Source organism: Rhinatrema bivittatum, chromosome 11, assembly GCF_901001135.1.
Source record: "Rhinatrema bivittatum chromosome 11, aRhiBiv1.1, whole genome shotgun sequence".
Lineage (NCBI taxonomy): Eukaryota > Metazoa > Chordata > Amphibia > Gymnophiona > Rhinatrematidae > Rhinatrema > Rhinatrema bivittatum.
In genome coordinates, this window is record NC_042625.1 from 100,853,196 (window position 1) to 100,877,490 (window position 24,295).

Below are 24,295 nucleotides of genomic sequence, written 5' to 3' on the forward strand. Positions count from 1 at the left end.
CCGGCCCCCTCACTGACGTCAGACGCCGAGGGAGATTTAAACTCGGCGTCCGACCCCAGCTCCTTGCCTTGCAACGCGGTCGACTTGGAGTGAAAAGTTGCTGTCCTGATCCTGCCTGCCTGATCCTGATCCTGCCTGCCTGATTCTGACCCTGCCTGCCTGATCCTGATCCTGAGTCTGCCTGCCTACCTGCCTGTTCCAGCCTGCTTGGTTTGCCTTCCCGTTCCAGTCCGTGGTGTGGAACCAATCTGCGGAGTGTCTTCTGGTCTTGATCCTGGTCTGTTCTCTCGTCTACGTCTTCAGCTGCCTGCCCTGAACCCGGTCTGTTTCCACGTTCCCATCTCTAGCCGCTCTCCTAAGTCCCAGCGGCCTGGGTCCCTACGGGCTCCTCCCGGGGGGACCACGGGCTTCCAGGGCAAAGCCACCTAAGTCCCAGCGGTCCGGGCCTCCACAGGACCCGCCTGGAGGGGTCACGGACTTCCAGGGTGAAGACCGTCGGCCTTCAGCAGCGGCCACGCCTTCCGACCTATTCCATCAGCGGAGAACTACTTCTTCCCTTCTTCGCCAGTCGGACCAAGGATCCACTTCTTGACTCACAACAGGAATACCTCTGAAACCGAGGCATAGGCAACACAGGCAACTGCCTAGGCCCAAATTTTGAAGGCAGCAAATATCCATGCCAAAGAGGAGCCTGCTTCTGCTTGCTTTAGGGCCATGGGTTAGGTGGTGATGTCCTTTCATGGATTGCAAACTGGCTAAAAGACAAGAAACAGAGAGTAGGATTAAATGGACAATTTTCTCAGTGAAAGAGAGTGGACAGTGGAGTGCCTCAGGGATCTGTATTGGGACCCTTACTTTTCAATATATTTATAAATGATCTGGAAAGAAATACGACGAGTGAGATAATCATATTTGCACATGACACAAAATTGTTCAGAGTAGTTAAATCACAAGCAGATTGTGATAAATTGCAAGAAGACCTTGTGAGACTGGAAAATTGGGCATCCAAATGGCAGATGAAATTTAATGTGGATAAGTGAAGGTGATGCATATAGGGAAAAATAACCCTTGCTATAATTACACAATGTTGGGTTCCATATTAGGTGCTACAACCCAAGAAAGAGATCTAGGCGTCATAGTGGGTAACACATTGAAATCGTCAGCTCAGTGTGCTGCGGCAGTCAAAAAAGCAAACAGAATGTTGGGAATTATTAGAAAGGGAATGGTGAATAAAACAGAAAATGTCATAATGCCTCTGTATCGCTCCATGGTGAGACCGCACCTTGAATACTGTGTACAATTCTGGTCGCCGCATCTCAAAAAAGATATAATTGCGATGGAGAAGGTACAGAGAAGGGCTACCAAAATGATAAGGGGAATGGAACAGCTCCCCTATGAGGAAAGACTAAAGAAGTTAGGACTTTTTAGCTTGGAGAAGAGACGGCTGAGGGGGGATATGATAGAGATGTTTAAAATTATGAGAGGTCTAGAACGTGTAGATGTGAATCGGTTATTTACTCTTTCGGATAGTAGAAAGACTAGGGGGCACTCCATGAAGTTAGCATGGGGCACATTTAAAACTAATCGGAGAAAGTTATTTTTCACTCAATGCACAGTTAAGCTCTGGAATTCATTGCCAGAGGATGTGGTTAGTGCAATTAGTGTAGCTGGTTTTAAAAAAGGTTTGGATAAGTTCCTGGAGAAGTCCATAAACTGCTATTTATTAATAAAGAAAAGTAGCTTGAGATTCAATGTTTGGGATCATGCCAGGTACCTATAGCCTGGATAGGCCACTGTTGGGACACAGGATGCTGGGCTTGATGGACCCTTGGTCTGACCCAGTATGTCATATTTTATATTTTTATGTAAACTATGGTATTTCTTTTCAGGCTCCTCAAACTGTCAACTTATCTTTTTCCTGGCTTTATTGTAGCCTCTTTGGGTATGCTTCTTTTTTCTTTTTGGCCCCAATACAATTCTGTGGATAAGACTGGGAGTTTATATTTTTTAGGAATAAAAGTTGTGTATCTGTTAGAAGCATGTCGCAGGTTTTTATAGTTCTTTCTTTTCTGCTTAATTATTTACATCCATTTATTGGCTAATTGGGCTCGGATGAAGGTCAGGGAAGCAGCACCTGATTTATATTCATAATAATGGGAGTAATTATTAACATAGTAGAGGAGGAAAAAAGGCACTTTTTCCATCCAGTCTGCTCAGTTATTGCCATCCACACTATGTAGAGCATGTTTGGAAAAAAGATGTCCCGAGTCTGCATGTTACTGGCATATTTGAATACATCTCTTCATAAGGTTTCGCAGAGCCTTTGGTTGTCTCTCTTGAATTTGTTTTGGTCTGCTCACTATTATTTTTAATACTAGTGATGGTATACTTAACAATATTTTTTAAAATTTGACAATAATTTACCAAATTTGTTTCCCCATCTGTGTAATTTGTATTTATAAAAATTAATATTCACAGTTGCTCTTTGATTTAATAAATCATTTCAATTTTTTAATTTATCTCCAACATTAGTGTTTTATTTTCTTCTGAGGAGATATAAAAGTTAAAAGAAAATTGTAATTTATGGGTTAACGTAATGCTTTCTGCATTTTTTAACTCCAGAGGTATAGGAAATAATGTCACCTTAAATTTTTTTTGCAGCCTCCCACAAACTAAATTATTTACCTCACCATTATAATTTTCAGAGTCATAGTTTTGCCAAGCTTGTTGGAAATAAATGTGAAATTCTTTTTCATCATATAAAGAAGGTCTACATGTCCAACTAGCTAGTCAAGTACCTTCTGTAAAGGTCAGAGTTATTCTAATTGGTGAATGATCTGATATGGAGGAGGTATGAACTCAGGCCTCCTTCAACTTGGGAAACAATCAAGTAGCAACTAAAATATGATCCAGTCTGGTATAAATGTTATGTTCATTGGAGTAAGAAGTACAATCAGCCTCGCCAGGATGCAGCGTTCTCCAGGAATCCAAACCATGCAACTCCTTCATCCAAAAAAAAAAGACTCCCCTATCTAGATCATCGTTTGTAGGGGTTTTCTGTGGTTTTGCAATCATAGATAGATCCAAATTCCTACATTTGGTAATCAGTAAATGAAAGCAGTTTTACTATCAGATAAGAAGAGAATTGCAGTCCTGTGCCATGGATTTGGGAGGAAGATGACTAGTTCTCTTTTAGAAAGAAGGTTACAGGCTTCTTGTACAGTTCTGGTGTATAAAGCTGCCCTTCTTATTGGGCTAGGTCATTTTTATAATGGAATGCTATTTTTAGGTTTTTGTTCTTGGTCTGTCATGGTCTTGTTTTGTCATTATGTATGTTCTGATTATAATCCATTTTGAACGCTTTATGTGGATTATGCAGGATACAACTTTCTTAAATAAACAGTACCACCCTGCTGCCCTCTAGAAGCCCAGATATAGTAACAATTGCTCCTTATGCATTTTTAAGCTGTGTATGTTCCAGAACAGAAGGTTTCTTATGTATAAGAAATAACACTCCCCATTGCCAATTATTGTAAGAAAAATTAAAACTAGGCACCCAGTGCCTTTATTTTTAGTGTTTTGTGCTCGGTAGTATTTAAGTGAATCCCTGCTGCAGAAATATAGCAATGATCAGCACGTCAGCTTATTGCTGTCCCTTTCTAGTTGCCAGATCTTATCCTTCTAACAGTTTTTTGCGCCCCAGATGCACTAAAGAACAGCTTCCATTCCCTGGACCATTCTTTCAATTTTTTTTCAAAGCTTTCACCATTTTTAATTGGTGCTGTGATCGTTTCATACATTGAGTCTTCACAGACCGAGTCGCTTTCAGCTTTCTCAGCTCTCCCTAATCATTGCAGGGTGAGATTCAGATAACTTTATTGGCAAAATATTGACAATTTGACACGTTCTTTCCTGCTAAGATCAGAGCGAGAGGTATAGGCTTTAAGAAACCATTCTGTCGCTGTGCGGGTCAGGCTGGGCGAGGGGACAGCACTGTGAATCCATTTCCATTATTACGGATTTCCACCATTGAATGGCAGCTCAGTTCACACAGCAGCAGAAATACAAGTCCCAGAGTGCTTTGGGCCTCCAATAAAGAGCAGGGAGTTGCTACTCCGCCTGTTTTACAAGAAGCGACTTATCGAGCACAAAGCTGGGCAGGGGACGGGGGCTCTGGAAAGAGGGTTTGTCGCCAGAAATCTCTTCCAGTAAACTAGCCGTAAAGCCCGAAACAACGGGGCTATATTTAAAAAAAAAAAAAGTTCGGTCCATTTCCTCCCCCCTCCCCCCTTTCAGCTCATTCACAACCGGCAGACGGGGGGGGGGGGGTGTTTGTCGTCGTCGCCGCCGCTACTGCTCCTCCCGCTCCGGCTCCTGCGGACCCAGCGCCATTTTTTTTAGGGTACGCTCCGCTCTGACCGACATGCGCGGTAGAGCTGCTCTCTACTGCGCATTTGCGGGCCCCCGGTCAGAGCCCATTTATAAGGTAGATCCTGAAAGCGAGGTGAGCAGGCGCATTGTGGGAATTGTAGTTTCAGTGGCACCTGGCGAGGTCTAAGTGCGTACTGCGCACGCTCCAACACCAGAGGCGTGCGATTGGTTACTTGTAGCTGCTCGCCAGCAGGCGCGGCTGCGTGTCAAGCTTGGTGGCGCTGCGAGGGGGCTGGTTAAAGGTGAGAGAATGGCGGTTCCTTCTCGTCTTCATTGGGCTTGAGGGGGCGGGAGCGTGCCGCGCTATATTCGGACTCTAGCGGGAGCGTGCGGCAGTATATGTGGGGACGAGAAGGGACGTTGTGGAAGGAGAAAGAAGTATCCGTATATGTTTGAGGGGTAGGGCCTTGGGGGAAGGGGAGGAAAGGTGCTGTCCTTCCCTGGGGGTGAGGGTAGGTGGTAGGAGAGGCACTGCCCCCCCTGGGGGTACAGAGGAGAGGTGTGGTGACTTTCTGGGAGTGCTGAGGATGGGGGAAGGAGGAGAGGTACTGTTCCCTAGGGGGGGCGGAGAGCTGCTGTCCCTTCCTGGGGGAACTGGAGAGCTGCTGTCCCCTCCTGAGGGTGCTGGGGGAGGGAGGAGAGCCGCTGTCCCTTCCTGGGGGAACTGGAGAGCTGCTGTCCCCTCCTGAGGGTGCTGGGGGAGGGAGGAGAGCCGCTGTCCCTTCCTGGGGGAACTGGAGAGCTGCTGTCCCCTCCTGAGGGTGCTGGGGGAGGGAGGAGAGCCGCTGTCCCTTCCTGGGGGAACTGGAGAGCTGCTGTCCCCTCCTGAGGGTGCTGGGGGAGGGAGGAGAGCCGCTGTCTCTTGGGGCTACAGGTGGATGGGGGAAGGAGAGGCACTATCCCCTGAGACTACAGAGGAGGGAGGAGAGGCATTTTCCCTTCATGAGAGTGCTGGGGGGAGGCAGGTACTATCCACGGGGATAAAGGAGGAGGGGGGGGAGGAGAAGCACTATCCCCTGAGGGTACAGAGCAGGAGAGGTGCTGGGGGGAGGAGTGCGCCGTCCCTCCCTGAGTGTGCTGGGGGGAGGCAGGTACTATCCATCGGAGATAAAGGAGGAGGGGGGAGGAGAAGCACTATCCCCTGAGGGTACAGAGCAGGAGGGGTGCTGGGGGGGGGGGAGGAGGAGGAGGGCCGTCGTCCCTCCCTGAGGGTGCTGGGGGGAGGCAGGTACTATCCATCGGAGATAAAGGAGGAGGGGGGGGAGGAGGAGAAGCACTATCCCCTGAGGGTACAGAGGAGGGAGGAGAGGCATTTTCCCTTAATGAGAGTGCTGGGGGGAGGCAGGTACTATCCATCGGAGATAAAGGGGGGGGGGGGGAGGAGGAGAAGCACTATCCCCTGAGGGTACAGAGGAGGGAGGAGAGGCATTTTCCCTTCATGAGAGTGCTGGGGGGAGGCAGGTACTATCCATCGGAGATAAAGGAGGAGGGGGGGAGGAGAAGCACTATCCCCTGAGGCTACAGAGCAGGAGAGGTGCTGGGGGGAGGAGTGCCGTCGTCCCTCCCTGAGGGTGCTGGATTGTACCTGCCAGCACCCTCCCTGAGGGTGCTGGCAGGTACTATCCATTGGAGATAAAGGGGGGGGGGAGGAGAAGCACTATCCCCTGAGGCTACAGAGGAGGGAGGAGAGGCATTTTCCCTTCATGAGAGTGCTGGGGGGAGGCAGGTACTATCCACGGGGATAAAGGGGGATGGGGGGAAGGAGAAGCACTATCCCCTGAGGGTACAGAGCAGGAGAGGTGCTGGGGGGAGGAGTGCCGTCGTCCCTCCCTGAGGGTGCTGGGGGGAGGCAGGTACTATCCAGCACCCTCCCTGAGGGTGCTGGATAGTACCTGCCAGCACCCTCCCTGAGGGTGCTGGCAGGGTACTATCCATTGGAGATAAAGGGGGGGGGGGGGGGGAGGAGAAGCACTATCCCCTGAGGGTACAGAGCAGGAGGGGTGCTGGGGGGGGGGAGGAGGAGGGCCGTCGTCCCTCCCTGAGGGTGCTGGGGGGAGGCAGGTACTATCCATCGGAGATAAAGGAGGAGGGGGGGGGAGGAGAAGCACTATCCCCTGAGGGTACAGAGCAGGAGGGGTGCTGGAGGGAGGAGTGCCGTCGTCCCTCCCTGAGGGTGCTGGATAGTACCTGCCAGCACCCTCCCTGAGGGTGCTGGCAGGTACTATCCATTGGAGATAAAGGGGGGGGGGGGGAGGAGAAGCACTATCCCCTGAGGGTACAGAGCAGGAGGGGTGCTGGGGGGGGGGAGGAGGAGGGCCGTCGTCCCTCCCTGAGGGTGCTGGGGGGAGGCAGGTACTATCCATCGGAGATAAAGGGGGGGGGAGGAGGAAAAGCACTATCCCCTGAGGGTACAGAGCAGGAGAGGTGCTGGGGGGAGGAGTGCGCCGTCCCTCCCTGAGGGTGCTGGGGGGAGGCAGGTACTATCCATCGGAGATAAAGGAGGAGGGGGGGAGGAGAAGCACTATCCCCTGAGGGTACAGAGCAGGAGGGGTGCTGGGGGGGGGAGGAGGAGGGCCGTCGTCCCTCCCTGAGGGTGCTGGGGGGAGCCAGGTACTATCCATCGGAGATAAAGGAGGAGGGGGGGGGGGGGGGGGAGGAGAAGCACTACCCCCTGAGAGTACAGAGCAGGAGAATGCTGTTCTCTTGCAGTAGAGGGGGAGGTGCTGTCATCTGGGGCCATTTGGGATGGAGTTGGGAGAAAACGATCCTTTCCCCTAGGAGGGGGTTCAAGGTGCTCTCCTTTGTGGGGATAGGAAATGCACTGGCCTAACATACACTTATAGCAAAGCCATAGCATCAGCCCTACTACAACATCCTATGATTACCACCAAAATAAATCAGTTCCTCATAAGAACTGAATTGCAGCTTCCCAGTGATTGGGTTTTGCTGTTCGGGTCTACAACAGCATTATGCTTAACAGCCCCTACAACCTGTCCTACTTCTGTATTCTTTAAAGAATTATTCCACATGTTTTTTCAATGACATAAAATGTAATTTATACTCAGGAAAAGAATCACTTTTCTCATGACTTCTCTCTCTACCTATTGGTCACTGGAGCTCTGTCTTTTCTTTGGTAGTCACTAGTTACACTTTTTTTAGCCTAGTTTCCTCTAGGGAAACTGGCTTTATAAGATCATTCTATCTATCTGTCTGTCTCACCCTGATTTTTTTCCACAGAGCACCCAGTGACCCTTGGCTTATACTTTTCATGTTTCTCTGATACTCTGACATGTGGAATCCCTTGTTTTCTGTTGGGAAACAGGTCAACTGGGTTGAAATATGAGAGAGGTCACAGGATGTTAAAGCTGCCCTGTGGGTTGAAGTCTGTCTTTCTATTGATAAAGTGCTGTGGCCACTACCTTTAGTTTGCTGTAGGAAAAAAAGACTCTAATACTTAGGAATGTAGTTATTTCATGGAAATTCACATAATGAATGTCATAGCCATGTTCACATTTCTGCACCAACTCATGAAATGCTCCCATATCTTGTTTGTGTTTATGGTTGGAGTAATTTGCGCAGGTTGCCATCTTAGTAACTAATTTGCTAGAACTGAATCAGGGAGCACTGGACTGCCAGTGCGCTATGCTTTTGATTGTTGATTCCAAGCTTAATTCTTTAGTTGCTGGAATAAAGATGGACCTATCTTATGAAGGGGGAGCACTTTTGTTGGTATTGTCCCCTTTTTTTAAACTTTGATTTTGTTTGATGATGTCATTAGAAGTGAACTGAGGTCACTTTGAGAAGCATCAAGAGACATGGAGATGCCGTCTTACTACACCAAGCTCCTGGGAGAACTGAATGAGCAACGCAAAAGGGACTTTTTTTGTGACTGCAGTATTATTGTGGAAGGAAGGATTTTCAAAGCCCACAGGAATGTTTTGTTTGCCAACAGTGGCTACTTTAGAGCCCTCCTAATTCATTATATTCAGGATAGTGGGCGACACAGCACTGCCTCCTTGGATATTGTTACGTCTGAGGCATTCTCCATCATTCTGGATTTCCTGTATTCAGGGAAATTGGATTTGTGCGGTGAGAACGTTATAGAAGTCATGTCAGCAGCCAGCTACCTGCAGATGACTGATGTGGTAAACTTCTGCAAGGCCTATATCCGATCATCGTTAGATATTTGCAGAAAAATAGAGCGTGAATCTTCATCTAACCAGGCTGACAGTGGTACGTCTAGTACTGCCAGGGAAAGCACCTTCTGTGGTACAAAAAGCCAGTGCTCTGCTTCTCCTTTGCCAAAGGAGGGGAGTACAGACTGCCAGAGGGATCCTCCTTGTGGGGAATGCAGCAGCTGTCACTCGGTTGAGCTTGTTGTAAAAGATCCCCTGAGCAGTGGTTCCACAGATGACATTAATTCTTCTCTGTCCAAAGTAGTAGAACCCAAAATGGAATTTGATTCGGATGAGGTAGATCTGGGTGAGCGGCTTCAGCAGTATCAGATTCCACTGTCCTTGGAGCAGGTGGAGGAGGGCCTGCACACTGGTCAGGCAATGGACCTGGCTTGTAATAATTATCATATGAAGCAATTCCTTGAAGCTCTGCTGCGCAACAGTGCTGCCCAGAGGAAGGATGATGTCCATCACTTTGCTCGAGGCTTTGAAAGGTCTGAAGATGGTGGAGTCGCTATGAGTTCCATGATGGACATGCAAACGGACTGGTATGGCGAGGATGGAGGTGAGCTGAACACTGCGCTTAGATTTATTTCTTCTCAGTATTGTGTATATATATTCTACAGAGAGAGTTGTAAGAGAAGGCCCAAAAGAGAAAAATCTGAAGTAGGGGGGGGGGGGGGGGGGGCAGGGGGCATTAGTCATACTTTTTGATTATTTATGTTACATAAAAACTGCTTCAAGACTCCATGGGGTGTATTTTTTTTTTTTTACCTGGCCGTGCCTCCCATATATTGGGATTACCAGCTCAGTCAGAAACTAGGGCTGAGATCTAGCACCATAAGCCTTGATTTGCAACTACCCAGGGAAAGTTCCCTTAATTATATCCCCTCCAGCTAACTTAGCCCAGTCATTGCAGTAGCAGATCTTCCAGAAACCTGCAAACATAGGCCCTAAATCCAGCCCAGTAAGGTTGCATGGTGACTGGGAGTCCCTCCACCCCACTCCTGCCATCTGGGCTATGAACACTGCTTCAGCAAACCGGGGAGCAAAAGAGCTGGGAATTGAATGCAAGTCCTCTGTGGCACTGGCCTGGCCCACATGTCCTATAAGGTGGAATTCATTTCCAGGTTAAAGCACAAACCTTTATATGTAGCGGTTTCTGTAATACTAAAATCAGATTTGCAGAGTAAAGGCATGCTTCTACTGCATTTAGGTGCCATTTATTTTCCATCTTTTCTTTGTGCTAATGACAAATGCTTAAACTGCATTTTGTAAAGTATACTTCCTTGTACGTACCCAGATCACTCCAGACTCCTAGGTTTTGCCTCCCTTCCAGCAGATGGAGACAGAGAAATTTTCACAGCCACTGGCACGTAACCTAGTGTAGCACCTGCAGTCCCTCAGTATTTCTCTGTCTCCAGCAGATGGAGGAGGTGCAAAACCTGCAGTTCTGAACCTCAAAAAAAAAAAAAAAAGATAATTTTTTCTTCGGAGAGATTTCTTTCCTATGAGGTTGGCAGGTCCTGGTGGGGCCATCCCTTCTAGTTGTAGAGGTGGACAAGCGGGGATTGGACACCCTAAATTGCTCTTGATACCATGCTGGAGGTGAAAGCTGGTGGTCTAGTTCCCTCATCTCCTGGAGTTTGAGGAGAAGCCTTTGCAAAGCTTCAGATAAGACTGTTCTTTTTTTTCTCTTGTCTGTCTTGCTGTTTTGTTTATTCTAAAGTTTAAAAAAAAAAAGTGCAAGGTGTTTAGAGGCACAGATCGTGTTGCCCTATTTCTGTTTTCCCCAGTGCTGGTGGTGCAGGGAGGCAGCTCAGGGGATCGTTATACTTTCTTTTGGCTCCTGGTGATTTTTTTTTCCCGTTTGGGTGTCTGTCATGAGGTCTGATGCTCTGTTTGTGGCCGCAACTCCACAGGCCTGTCACGTGACGATTGATGTTCCTGGTGCCTCTCAGCAGAGAGGGCATGTTGGGAGGGACTGCGGTGGCATCCTGTGTGCAGTGTTGGTCTGGTGGGCCGAAAGCTGCGTGGCATGAGGCTGACAATCCGTCCCGCTGAGTGCGGGAACAGTGGCCGTTTTGGAAACCTTTATAGCTAAGTCGCAGCTTGCAGCGGGGGGGGGGGGGGGGGGGAGAGGATCTCCCATCTGCGCTTTCTCCACCTGATTTAAGTCCCAAGGAGGCCTGGGGGGCCCATGGAGGGCAATCGGAAGAGGACTCAGACCCTCTGGAGGAGGATTCTGAGAGTTTTTCTCCTTTTTTGCCTGAATCTGTGGAATTAGTGCATAAGGCCTTTTTAGCTCGCCAGGCTATGGGGCGGCCCTCTCACAAGCGCAGGGCAGCTGGACTCCCTCCCGGAAAGAGGTCCAAGTTTTCAGGAACCTCAGGAGCCATGAGGATTCAGTGGATCCATGGTCCTCCGGTGTCTGGTGCCACTGAGGAGGCTTCCTCAGAAGATTCGGATCAAGGATAGACTTGGGGGATGATGCTGCAGAAACTGATCCTGATCGGGTTCCGCAGGATCTTGCCAAGTAGCCAGGAAAGGTCCCGACGATGGATGCTGACCATCCCAAGGTGCTTCGCCTTTTTCAGAAAGAGGAGCTGGATCCCCTGATACCGCATGTCCTGGTGGAGTTGGGTATATTGGCTCCTCATGTGGAATCGGACCAGGAGGAGGTGGATCTGGTCATGGTGGGCTTGGGCGGTCCAGCCAAGTCTTTTCCGTTTCATAAGTCTGTGAAACAGTTGGTGGTCAGGGAGTGGAATACTCTGGAGACTGACCTTAAGGAGAGCCGGGCTGTGGATAAGTTGTACCCATTGCCCAATGACACTCTGGAACTCCTGCATGTTCCGAATGTGGATGCCTCCATCTCCACAGTTACGAAGAGAATGACCATCTCAGTGGCAGGGTCTGTGGCTCTGAAGGATGTGCAAGACAAGAAGCTGGAAGTGCATCTTAAGAGATATTCGAGGTGTCAGCACTGGGCATCCAGGCGGCTGTCTGCAGTAGTTTTATGCTTCGAGCGTCACTGCGGTGGGTGCAGCAGTTATAGGAAAACAGAAGTATGTCACCCTCGGAGTCTCAATGAGCGGAGCATCTGGAGGCTGCAGTTGTTTATGACATGGATGCCTCTTATGACCTCATTTGTACCTCTTCCAGAATGATAATGTCTGCAGTTTCAGCCAGGAGACTTCTTTGGTTGCGGAATTGGTCAGCTGATGTCTCCTCAAACTCAGCTTGAAGCATTGCCATTCAAGGGAAAGCTCCTCTTTGGCAAGGGCCTGGAGCAGCTGATAAAACATTTGGGTGAAAATAAGATTCAGAAACTGCCGGAAGTCAAGCCCAAGGGGTCTCTTCCAGTACGCTCTCTGTATCGTGGGCAGAGGCATTTCCGGCAGAACAGAGCTTCGGCTACTGGGCAGAGGAAGGCCTCGGGGAGTCCTTTCAGGCCCATAGAGCAGGCAGGGAGGTCACCAGCCAGGGTTCTGGTTGGCTAAGCCTTCACAATGAAGCGAGGCTGGCCCACTCCTCCATCCCAGTCATAGGAGGTCGTCGCGCTCATTTTTACGGGGCGTGGGCCAAGATCATGTTGACTGGGTTCTAAGCATAATAGAACAAGGTTACACTTTAGAATTTGCTTGGTTGCTCAGGAGTTTCTTTGAGGTCTCCCTGTGTCTTGGCTAAAAAGGAGCTAGTCATAGAAACATAGAAATGACGGCAGAAAAAGACCAATCGGTCCATTCAGTCGGCCCAGCTAGCTCCCACACTTACAAACTCTCGAACGCCTGTGTCTGTGAGGAGCCATAGTTCCCGTTCCTCTGCACAAGCGAGGGAGGGGACGTTATTCCAAATTTTTGTGGTGCCCAAAAAGGACAGGGGTTTCTGCCCAATTCTGGACTTAAAGAAAGTGAATCTAGCTTTTAAAGTTCTGCAGTTCCGGATGGAAACTTTGGGTTACATCATCATGGCGGTACAAAGAGGAGAGTTCCTGGCGTCCTTGGATCTGATGGAGGCGTATCTACACATTGGGATCTGTCCGGATCATAAGAGATTTCTCTGGTTCATGGTCCTAAGAGAGCATTTTCAATTTTGCACTCTTCCGTTCAGTTTAGCGATAGCTCCGTGGACCTTCACCAATGTGATGATAATGATGGCGGTGACCTCAGGAAGGAGGGCGTTCTGGTACACCCGTATCTGGACTATTGGCTGATTCAGGCAAAGTTGCAGGACCTGTGCAGGCAATAGACCGGTGAGCCTGACTTCAGTGCTAGGAAAAATAGTGGAAACTATTCTCAAGATCAAAATCACAGAGCATATAGAAAGACATGGTTTAATGGAACATAGTCAACATGGATTTATCCAAGGGAAGTCTTGACTAACAAATCTGCTTCATTTTTTTTGAAAGGGTTAATAAACATGTGGATAAAGGTGAACTGGTTGATGTAATGTATTTGGATTTTCAGAAGGAGTTTGACAAAGTCCCTCATGAGAGGCTTCTAAGAAAACTAAAAAGTCATGGGATAGGAGGCGATGATGTCCTTTCGTGGATTACAAACTGGTTAAAAGACAGGAAACAGAGTAGGATTAAATGGTCAATTTTCTCAGTGGAAAAGGGTAAACAGTGGAGTGCCTCAGGGATATGTACTTGGATCGGTGCTTTTATATATATATATATATATATATATATATTTGATAATCTCACTCGTATTACTTTCCAGATCATATATATATATATATATGATCTGGAAAGTAATACGAGTGAGATTATCAAATTTGCGGATGATACAAAATTATTCAGAGTAGTTAAATCACAAGGGGATTGTGATACATTACAGGAGGACCTTGCAAGACTGGAAGATTGGGCATCCAAATGGCAGATGAAATTTAATGTGGACAAGTGCAAGGTATTGCATATAGGGAAAAATAACCCTTGCTGTAGTTACATGATATTAGGTTCCATATTAGGTGCTACCACCCAGGAAAAAGATCTAGGTATCATAGTGGATAATACTTTAAAATCTGCTCAGTGTGCTGCAGCAGTCAAAAAATTGTGTACAATTCTGGTCGCCGCATCTCAAAAAAGATATAGTTGCGATGGAGAAGGTACAGAGAAGGGCATCAAAAATGATAAAGGGGATGGAACAGCTCCCCTATGAGGAAAGACTGAAGAGGTTAGGGCTGTTCAGCTTGGAGAAGAGACGGCTGAGGGGGGGATATGATAGAGGTCTTTAAGATCATGAGAGGTCTTGAATGAGTAGATGTGAATCTGTTATTTACACTTTCAAATAATAGAAGGACTAGGGGGCATTCCATGAAGTTAGCAAGTGGCACATTTAAGACTAATTGGAGAAAATTCTTTTTCACTCAAAACACAATTAAGCTCTGGAATTTGTTGCCAGAGGATGTGGTTAGTGCAGTTAGTGTAGCTGGGTTCAAAAAAGGTTTGGATAAGTTCTTGGAGGAGAAGTCCATTAATGGCTATTAATCAAGTTTACTTAGGGAATAGCCACTGCTATTATTTGCATGAGTAGCATGGGATCTTCTTAGTGTTTGAGTAATTTCCAGGTTCTTGTGGCCTGGTTTGGCCTCTGTTGGAAACAGGATGCTGGGCTTGATGGACCCTTGGTCTGACCCAGCATGGCAATTTCTTATGTTCTTATGTAAGTGAGAGGCCCTATGGACGATCAGCTAGTAAGAAGGGTGAGTCACACCTCAAGAGAGGCTTATCCCTAAGATATCTTTTTAGTCGGGGGGCTTCTGTGAGTCCTGCCTAGAGCCATATATCCAATATGCCCTCTGGAAGTGATGGGGTTAGTGGAGCTACAATTACCCCCAATCAGTTGGATTTAACACTAATGGATCATGTTACAGCCGTAAGAGAAGCGGGTGAAAGCAGCACGGCAATGTGTGCAAGTAATCCTCTTCCTGAATTAGGCTTGATAGACCCTTGGTCTGACCCAACATGGCAATTTATTATGTTCTTAGGTGGTGATGCACTGCTTGCAATTGTTGGGTTGCAAAGTGAACCTATCCAAGAGCCGGTTTCTCCCCTCGCAAGTCTTGGATTTTCTGGGGGGCACATTTCGATACCCGAGTGGGAAAGGTTTTTCTCTCGGAGGAGCGTATGCTCAAGTTGCAGTCTTGGGTTTGGAGTCTCTTGCAGGCCCGAGTTCCCAGGGTCTGGAATTACTTGCAGGTCCTCGGATCCATGGCATCTATCTTGGAACACGTTCCCTGGGTGTTTGCTCATATGAGACCACTTTAGCAGGCATTGCTATCCTGCTGGGATTCAGTGTCGGAGCAGTTTCATCTTCCCCTACCACTTAGACTCAGCAAGATCCAGTCTGTCATGGTGGCTTTCATGCTGCCATTTGTGCTATGGAGTGGACTTGGAGGTTACTCAGTGGATGGTGGTGACTAGCGATGCCAGTCTCTCCGATTGGGGAGCAGTGTGCCAGTCCCAGTTACTCCAAAGGCAGTGGTCATCAAAGGAAGCATTGTGGTCCATCATTCGTCTCTAGATGAACGGTGAGGTTTGCCCTTCAGGAGTTTTTACCTCTTTTGCACAACCACCCAGTCAGGATCCTGTCCGACAATGATAGCCTACATCAACCGCCAAGGCGGGACCAAGAGTTGAGTGTTGGCTCGGGAGGCGGAAATGATAATGTCTTGGGCAGAGCAGCATCTGTCTATGATAGCAGCCTCCCACATTGCGGGGGCCGACAATGTGTAGGCCGACTTTCTCAGCCATCAGCGGTTAGATCCCGGAGAATGGGAGCTATCGGAAGAAGCGATGAGTCTCATTGCCCGCAGATGGGGCGTTCCTCATATGGATCTAATGGCAACTCAGCAGAATGCCAAAGCTCCTCGATTCTTAAGTCGCAGGAGAGAACGAGGAGCGGAAGGGGGTTGATGCCCTGGTTCTTCCTTGGCCAAGCAACGTTCTGATATGTTTCCACTGTGGTCTCTGGTGGGCAAGATAGTGAGAATAGAAGTTCACCCGGGAAGAGTAATTCTGGTGGCTCCAGAGTGGCCTCGGAGACCTTGAATTGCGGATCTGGTCAATCTAGCAGTAGACTGCCCGCTGAGGCTGGGACATCTTCCAAACCTGCTGTGTCAGGGTCCCATATTTTTTAATCAGGCTGATCGCCTTTGTCTAGCGACTTGGCTTTTGAGAGGCAGCGTTTAAGGAAGAAGGGATATCCGAAGGATGTATTGCTACTTTGTTGGAAGCTTGTAAATCCTCCACCTCTTAGGCGTATGCTAGGGTGTGGAGGGCTTTTGAGTCTTGGTGTGCTCATCAAGGGATTGTCCCTTAGCAAGCCTCGTCGCAGACTGTAGCCTTTTTGCAGAAAGGACTGACTAAAGGTTTGTCATTCAACTCCTTGAGAGTACAGGTCTTCCCACTGGGATTTTTTTGAGGCAAAGTTCATGGGAGGCCCCTAGCGGTGCATCTGGATGTGGTGCACTTTACAAAGAACTTCCTCAAAGGAGTGTGAAGCATTTACGCCCTCCTACTCGTGCCGTTTGTCCATCTTGGAGCCTTAATTTGGTCCTCAAGGGCTTGTGTGCGGCACAGTTTGAGCCTCTTAGAAGTGCTACCATAAAAGATCTCACTTTGAAGGTTGTGTTCTTGGTGGCTATTTGTTTGCCTAGAAGGGTTTCAGAGATTCAAGCCTTGTCCTGCAAGGGAGCCTTTCTTACAGAGCTTGGATTCAGGGGTCTTGTTGAGGACGGTCCAGTCTTTTCTACCTAAGCCGGTTTTGGCGTTCCACTTGAGTCAATCGGTGGAACTTCTGGCTTTCCAAAATCTGAAGTAGGGTACTCCTCATGCCACAGAGTTAAGGCATTTGGATGTACGGCATGCTTTGTTGTGGTACCTGGAGATGACTAACAGTTTTAGAGTATCGGATCGCCTTTTTGTGCTATGGAGTGGTGTACAGAAGGGTCAAAAGGCCTTAAAAGCTACGATTGCCAATTGGGTGAAAGAGGCCATTGGTTCAGCTTACATTTGTCACAGTCATCTTGTCCCAGAGGGCTTAAGGGCTCATTCAACTCTGTCCCAGGCGGCCTCCTGGGCAGAGTATCAACTAGTGTCCCCACAGGAGATTTGTCGAGCGGCAGCTTGGAAGTTTTTACATACCTTTGCCAGACAGTGTAGATTGGATGTTCATGTGCCGGAAGTTGCTAGTTTTGGAGAGGGCGCCTTCCAACAGGACTCTCGCAGTCCCACACAGGTTAGGGAAGCTTTGGTACATCCCAGGAGTCTGAAGTGATCTGGGTACATACAGGGAAAGGAAAATTGGTTCTTGACTACCACAGGTCAGTCCAGAGTCCCACCCGGGGGGGGGGTGCATTTGGAGAGTCCGCTCAATCTATCTGTTCTCTTTATTGTCTAAAGAATGGCACAGGTTTTTTTGTCTTGCCTTAAAAGTTTGAAATATGGTTTATAGTTCTAAGTTGAGTTTTCTTTCCTCTGCTCGTTTAGGGGTTATTGTTTTCATAATTTGGTTGAAGGTGTTGCTGTATCAGCTTGGGTACATAATACTGAAGGACTGCAGGTGCTATACCAGGTTATGTGCCAGTGGCTGTGAAAGTTTCTTTGTCTCCATCTGCTGGAAGGGAGACAAAACCCAGGAGTTTGAACTGATCTGTGGTATTACAGGAGCAAACATTAGCAGGTAAGAAGCAAACTGAAGCATGGCTCTCCAATCTCTACAGTTACCTTTTTATCTGCTTCTGTTTGAATGGAGTGCAAAATTGTATTTAGAATTGTTGAAATATTAAATAACCAAGCCCAACTAATGACCACTTCTATTAACCAAAGAATACTAAGGATTTTCCTGCTGCCTTTTTCTGACCCTGTTTGTTCCAGAAGACAATCAGTAAAGCACAAATATGCAGTACCCTTTCAGGAGGAGGATTATTGAATGTAAAGGCATGGCTGTACAGGAGATGTCAGAGTCTTACTATTTATTTATTTATTAGGCTTTTTTATACCGATGTTTGGAGCAAGCCGTCACAACGGTTTACAGACAATATAAAATAATACATAGAAATTGAACTGTAAAATAATGACATGATAAAAACATAAGAATCAATTAAAAATACAGGTCTTCAACAATTAATAAAAAAAAACTACTATGAAGAGAACCATTGATATCCAAGTTTGAAATATGCTATCAAAAATAAACAATGCTTAATTCTCAAAATGTTTTTTTTTATATATTTGTGAAGGGGATGTGTTAGTTGTGCCAATCAAGCTGCACAAGTGCCCATTCTGTCCTTACACGGCCAAACAGAAGGGAATCCTGAAGCGTCACATTCGATCGCACACAGGCGAGAGGCCATACCCTTGTGAGACTTGTGGTAAAAGGTTTACCCGGCAGGAGCACCTTCGCAGCCATGCTCTCAGTGTAAGTTTTAAAATTTGCCAGTTTTTATTGTTTAGTGCAGGGGTGATCAACTCCGGTCCTCAAGAGCCGCAAACAGGTTGGATTTTCAGGATATCCACAATGAATATGCAGGAGATAAATTTGCATGTGCTGCTTCCATTGTATGCAAATCTGTCTCATGCATGTTAATTGTGGATATCCTGGAAACCAGGCCTGTTTGTGGCTCTTATCAGAATTGGCCATCCTGGTTTACGGGGTGTCTCATTCATTCAAATACTTCAAAGATTGAAATAGTGCAGAATGATCAAATATTTTCCAGCAGAAAGGAAGTGGTGGAACAAGAGATCATGATATGAGGCTGAAGAGTAATGTAAAGAAAGATTTCTACACAGGAGAGGAGGCTACATGGAATGATGGAGGCAGGCACAGACGATGGTAAGATAGGAGCATGTGAAGGTAAAACTGGAAACTGGGGAAGCTCTGTGCTATAGCAGAAGAAAAGGATATTGGGTGACTAGATCGGTCTTCCAGTCCTTCTTCCATGCTAGCCATCATTATTTGACATGTTTTTATATCAAAGTAAGTTATAATTACTTAAATACATTGGGTACAGTGCATCAGAGTAAGACAATCATAACAATAGTATTAGCTTTATACAAACTCTGAGAAAAGGTAATCCAAAGTGTCCTAGTGTTTGTGGTTTGCTTGGTACATCTTGTGCAGGAAGAGTGAAGCTCTGTCAATCCAAAGTGTTACTGTTTGAGCAAAGGTTATACAGGATCAGGGCAAAAGTGATACAAAATGTTACTGAAAAGTGCCTGAAAAAGCCATTACAGATTGGCTAATTATTATCAGTCAATAAGTCAGGATTATAGAAATCAATTGACACATTGCATTAGGTACAACAGATGCCAATTCTGTATTCCTTGTCTCTCTGCTAGACCAATTTGAACCAATAGGATGATTCTGGACACAGAAGATTCACCTCTTTCTTTTCATTTGTGACCTCATCGGGGTCTATAAGGGGTGGGTTGTCTCAGACATTTGCAAATACAACAGGTCTTGCTTAAATATATTTCTCTCTCTCTCTCGATATAGATAGATAGATAAACTTAGAAGAGATTTCCAGAGCTAAGGTTAGGCCTTAGCCTGGTTGAGATATCTAGGCTCCTGCGGGGTTGACTTTCCCAGTCAAACCGGCCTTCCATGGTATTCCTGGTTGAGGAGCCCTCAGGGTAGATCCCAGGGCCCTATGGCCTGCTTGATCACCCTTGGAGAGGTGTTTGCACCTGCTGATCCCAGCAGCTGTTCATGGCTTTGGTGGGGTTGAGGTTTCTTTTTGGTCTCTGTTCTCTCCCTTTTCTCCTGCTCTGTTTCTCCCCTTTGCAGCTATTAAAGTTGGTTAAAAAAACAAACCACGAAGCAGCAAGGTGGAGGCTTAGCTCCCTTCTAGGAGCAGCAGGCAGCTGAGCTAAACATTGTTTCTCAAGCAGACCTTCCCAGTGGCCTAGTGGTGGTGAGTAAAATTCCAGGGGCACTCCAGGGAAGGGGACCAAGTCAGCACTACCAGAAAGTCAGCCCGCTGTGGGCAGGATGGGAGCATTCATCGTAGTTACAAAAAAAAAATATGCATGGCCATAGGTGTGCTGCATCAAGCGGCTCCCGAGTGCCACAGGCTCCTTTTCCCTAAGTGTGACCAGAATCATGAACTGACCTCACCGCATAGTGTTGGAGCAGGCCCTCTACCTGTGATTTGGGAGCATGCTGAGGGCCCCATGGGATAGCCCCCAGAGGGGGCGGAAGCAGGAGAGGGGCAGCTCCTTGAAGATAGGAGTCCTGGAAAGCCTTTCCCTCAGAGCGGCCACCAGTAGGTGCAGGGCTGAAGGACTGAACCCGGAAGAGAGGGCGATTCGATGCTGACCCCTCCCTCGACATCATCGGGGAGTGACTGCTGTGCTATTTAAATCATTGCACAGCGGCGCGCGCCCCTGGGAGAGAATTTGCTAAAGAGAGTTTTACATTGAACTGATGGGGAAAAAAGAGAAAAATGAAGATCACAGCATCTACACCTGTGGAGAAGTCCATTAACGGCTATTAATCAAGTTTACTTAGGGAATAGCCACTGCTATTAATTGCATCAGTAGCATGGGATCTTCTTAGTGTTTGGGTAATTGCCAGGTTCTTGTGGCCTGGTTTGGCCTCTGTTGGAAACAGGATACTGGGCTTGATGGACCCTTGGTCTGACCCAGTATGGCATGTTCTTATGTAAGTGAGAGGCCCTATGGACGGTCATCTAGTAAGAAGGGTGAGTCACACCTCGAGAGAGGCTATCCCTAAGATATCTTTAGTCGGGGGCTTCTGTGAGTCCTGCCTAGAGCCATATATCCAATATGCCCTCTGGAAGTGATGGGGTTAGTGGAGCTACAACTACCCCCAATCAGTTGGATTTAACACTAATGGATCATGTTACAGCCGTAAGAGAAGTGGGTGCAAGTAATCCTCTTCCTGAATTAGACTGAACCTGAAAATATTACCTTGGTTGATGTGTGGAGAGCTGTAATGAATATGGAAAGGAGGTTGATCCAATCCATGTCTCAATCCACAAACTTTGCTTCTGAAACAAAGATAATACTAGAAAACCATGGAAAGTGACTTGAGCAGTTAGTCATCAAATTCAGCTGTTGCTATGCAAATTATTTCTTTGCAGACAACAGGATCTGTGTTCATAAAGGACACTTTGATTATATATAAACATCTAAAAAGTCTGGAAAATGTTATGAAAAAAAAAGAATTTGCGTATATTGAATTTTCCTCTCACTAGGTTATTGTCCGCACAGGAGTTATTCAAAAAGTACGTGAAAGAAATTGTGTATTTCAGATGAATTGCTTATTTCAAATTTTGTATTATGTTTCAAATTTAAAGAAAACCATTGCTGTAACTGAGGGGGGTATGGATGTTGGGCTCTCAGTTAGTAAAACATCCATACCCCCCTCAGTTACAGCAAAACTAAATTTTTCTGTTCTAGACTAAGCTCCACTATCAAGGTGGATCTAGTCTGAATATTGATAGTGGTGTTTAGTCTAGAACAACAGAAAAATTTAGTTTTGCAAAAGTATTTTAAAATAAGAGCTTTAGCTTTTGTGGTCAACTGGTGCAGATATTCCCAGATGTTTCCAGGAGTACACAGCTAAGGAGAAAACAATTCTTATTATTAAGGCAGACAGTATGACCCTTGGGGCTACTTTTTTTCTCAAATTCCCCTGCAAATGCTTAGTTTCGTGTCAAAAGAATAAATTTGTTTTCACTGACCCTGGGCATCTGGAAACTTTTCTTCAAGATAAAGGTGGATAGAGTTGTTGCAGCTTCCGTGTTGGATAGTAAATGGCAAAAAATAGTATGAATCTCCTAGATTTATTATTGATATTTTCATGTATTTTTTTCTAAAAAGGCCCCCCATAATGTGGACTGAATTGATAATTGGGTTTTTCGTCTAGTGAGTAAATGTGTTAAATGTATTATTACAATGTAATTCACAATAGTCTTATTTTCTTATTTCATTGGAAAATGTGTTAAATTTAATAAACTATAAAAAAGAAAAAAACGAAGAAGATAGGAGTCCTGTCTCCATGCTCCTACTACCCATCCTCTTGTAAAGCAGATCATTAGGCCCCTCCTGCCAGGGAAAGGGGAATAGGAGCAGCTAATGGAAAGTTCTCCAGATTCTCAGCGATTCTTGCCAGATATCTTCCTTTAATGCATTAGGGCTTTTGAACTATGAAGGGCCCTTCTTTCCTCCTTTGTTATAGGACCTAGAGGGCTAGGAGACTAAAGAGAATCAGCAATTGAGCAGCCTCTTTTTGCCATCTCCCCCACAGCAGAGTCTAGAGGAGACTCTTAGGGAACTGAAGATTCTGATCATATTTCCCCCAGCCACACCGAAGATAGATGCCTCTGTGTCGGCAGTTACTAAGAAGATGACCATTCCCGTGGCTGGTTCGACCATATTGAAGGATCTTCAGGACAGGAAGCTGGAGGTGCACCTTAAGAAGATTTTTGAGGTGTCTGCCCTGGGCGTTCGAGCAGCCATGTGCAGCAGTTTTATGTTGATAGCTGGCTTACGCTGGATGCAGCAGTTACAGGCTGACAGGCCCTTAACTGAGTCTAGACAAACCAAGCATCTGGAAGCCGTGGTGGCGTACAGTGCTGATGCTTTATATGATCTCGTCTGGACTTCCTCCAGAACTATGATGTCAACAGTTTTGACTCACAGACTCCTCTGGCTGAGGAACTGGTTCGTCCAAGTCCCAGTTGGTCCCTTGCCTTTTAAAGGAAAATTGCTGTTTGGCAAGGACTTGGAAGAGATGATCAAATTTCTCTGCGAGAATAAGGTCCACAAATTGCTAGAGGACCAGCCGAAGGCAAAAGGCTCCCTGCCTTCCCATTCCTGTTTGAGTCAGTTGGCAGTTTCATCCATCCAGGTCTTCGGGGGGTAGGGGGTTCTCAGAGGCAGTCCTCTGGTAGGCAATCCTCTTAGAATCAGTCATTTCGGGGACCCAGGTTGGACAGGGATATCCCCTCCCTCAGCAGTGGAGGAGCCAAATCCGCACAATGAGGCAAGGCCTGTCCACTCCTCAGTCCCAGTGATCAGCGGCCGGCTGACTCTGTATTACGAGGAGTGGGCCAAGATCACATCAGATCAGTGGGTCCTCAATATAAGTCAAGGCTATGCCTTAGAATTTGCTCGTCCGTTATGAGATCTGTTCCTCGTCTCCCCTCGCTCTTATCAAGAAAAGAGGCTAGCAATGTGGGAAACCGTTGCTTGTCTTCATCAGCTTGGGGCCATCGTGCCTGTATCCCTAGAAGAGCAGGGGTTGGCCGATATTCTATTTATTTCGTAGTCCCCAAGAAGGAAGGCACATTCTGGCCTTTCCTAGATTTAAAGAAGGTGAACGTCGCTCTCAAGGTTTCTCATTTTCGAATGGAAACCTTATGTTCGGTGATCGTCTCAGTGCACAAAGGAGAGTTCCTGGTGTCTCTGGATTTGACCAAAGCATACTTGCATATCAGAAACTGGCCCTAGCATCAGAGAGATCTGAGATTCATGATTGTGGGAGAACATTTTCAGTTTTGTGCTCTACCCTTCACCCTGGCGACGGTGCCCATGATCTTTACCAAGGTGATGGTCATGGTAGTGGTGGCACTTCGGAGGGATGGGGGTCCTGGTCCATCCCTATCTGGATGACTGGTTGATTCCGGCCAAGTTGGAGATCCTTTGTCGGGAGGTGGGTGGAGGTAGTCATCCATTGACTGCACTTTCTGGGTTCTGAGTCATCCTCCCTGGAGTTTCATTTCATGACCCCTAGTTCTACTGATTTCTTTCCAACGGAAAAGGTTTAACAATTGTGCATCATTAAAACCTTTCAGGTATCTGAATGTCTGTATCATATCCCCCCTGCACCTCCTCTGTGGGGGTTGGGTGTTTGGCTTCCCTGACTGATGGCACGCCACCTCAGAAGGTCAACATCTGTCCCATGTCTAAAACCTACTCGTAGCGTAAAGAAACTGTTTTGCTCCGACCGCAGCAAGTTTTAGCAAGCAAACATACTTCCTGTCTATAGCTAACAGGAAGTCTGCAAGGAACATATCTAGGGCAAAAGCTTTGCAGCAAAAGCTTTGCAGCACCAGCTTAGTTTATGACCTACTAGCATTTATGTGGTTTTTCACACCTAGATAGCTCAGTACCATTGCCTCATGACCAGCTAATGACCTCCCCCCTCCCTGCCTGAAGACTGACCGCTTGCACCTACTGCCCACTTGCACCCACGTAGTAAAAGGTCAGCATAAACATTTATGTGGAAATATTGTAGCAGTAAATATGTGACGTATGTAATGATTTTACAATAAAAAAGGGGCTGCCCAAAAAGCTGGGAGCACGCTTCACCCTGAAGACCGTCTGAGATGTTTTCATTGCGACACTCCTCTCCTCCAGGGTATACATATTCCTTCAGCTTCTTCTCTTAAGTCTTCATATATGAAGTTCTACAAACTTCATGTACTTAAGAAACTCAGACCCCTCCTCTACTTTAATGACTTCCACACTGTTCTCCAGGCCCTCATCTTCTCAAAAACCGACTATTGTAACTCCCTCCTGCTAGGCCTCCCCAACTCTTCCATCAAACCACTCCAAATGTTACAGAACACTGCAGCCAGAATCCTCACCAATACACGCAAAATGGACCACATGACTCCCATCCTAAGAGACCTCCACTGGCTCCCCATCTCATTCA

General features: G+C 46.8%; 1 protein-coding gene across 6 annotated transcripts in view; it reads left to right on the forward strand.

Annotated features, from left to right (window-relative positions):
* Nucleotides 1–4,526: 4,526 nt before the first annotated feature.
* LOC115073208 (zinc finger and BTB domain-containing protein 8B-like) overlaps nucleotides 4,527–24,295 on the forward strand; it is a 57,700-nt gene continuing 37,931 nt past the window's right edge. For 4 of the 6 annotated variants that reach the window (XR_003851947.1, XM_029571468.1, XM_029571467.1 and 1 more), the window contains exons 1-3: nucleotides 4,527–4,673; nucleotides 8,210–9,171; nucleotides 17,850–18,028. Coding sequence is in view for 5 of the 6 variants with exons in the window: in XM_029571468.1 (XP_029427328.1) it covers nucleotides 8,247–9,171; nucleotides 17,850–18,028 (1,104 nt within the window). In the remaining variant the exon portion in view is untranslated. Of the gene's footprint in view, nucleotides 4,674–8,209; nucleotides 9,172–17,849; nucleotides 18,029–18,326; nucleotides 18,443–24,295 lie in introns of all 6 variants that reach the window. The other 2 variants (XM_029571469.1, XM_029571470.1) reach the window with 2 other exon arrangements.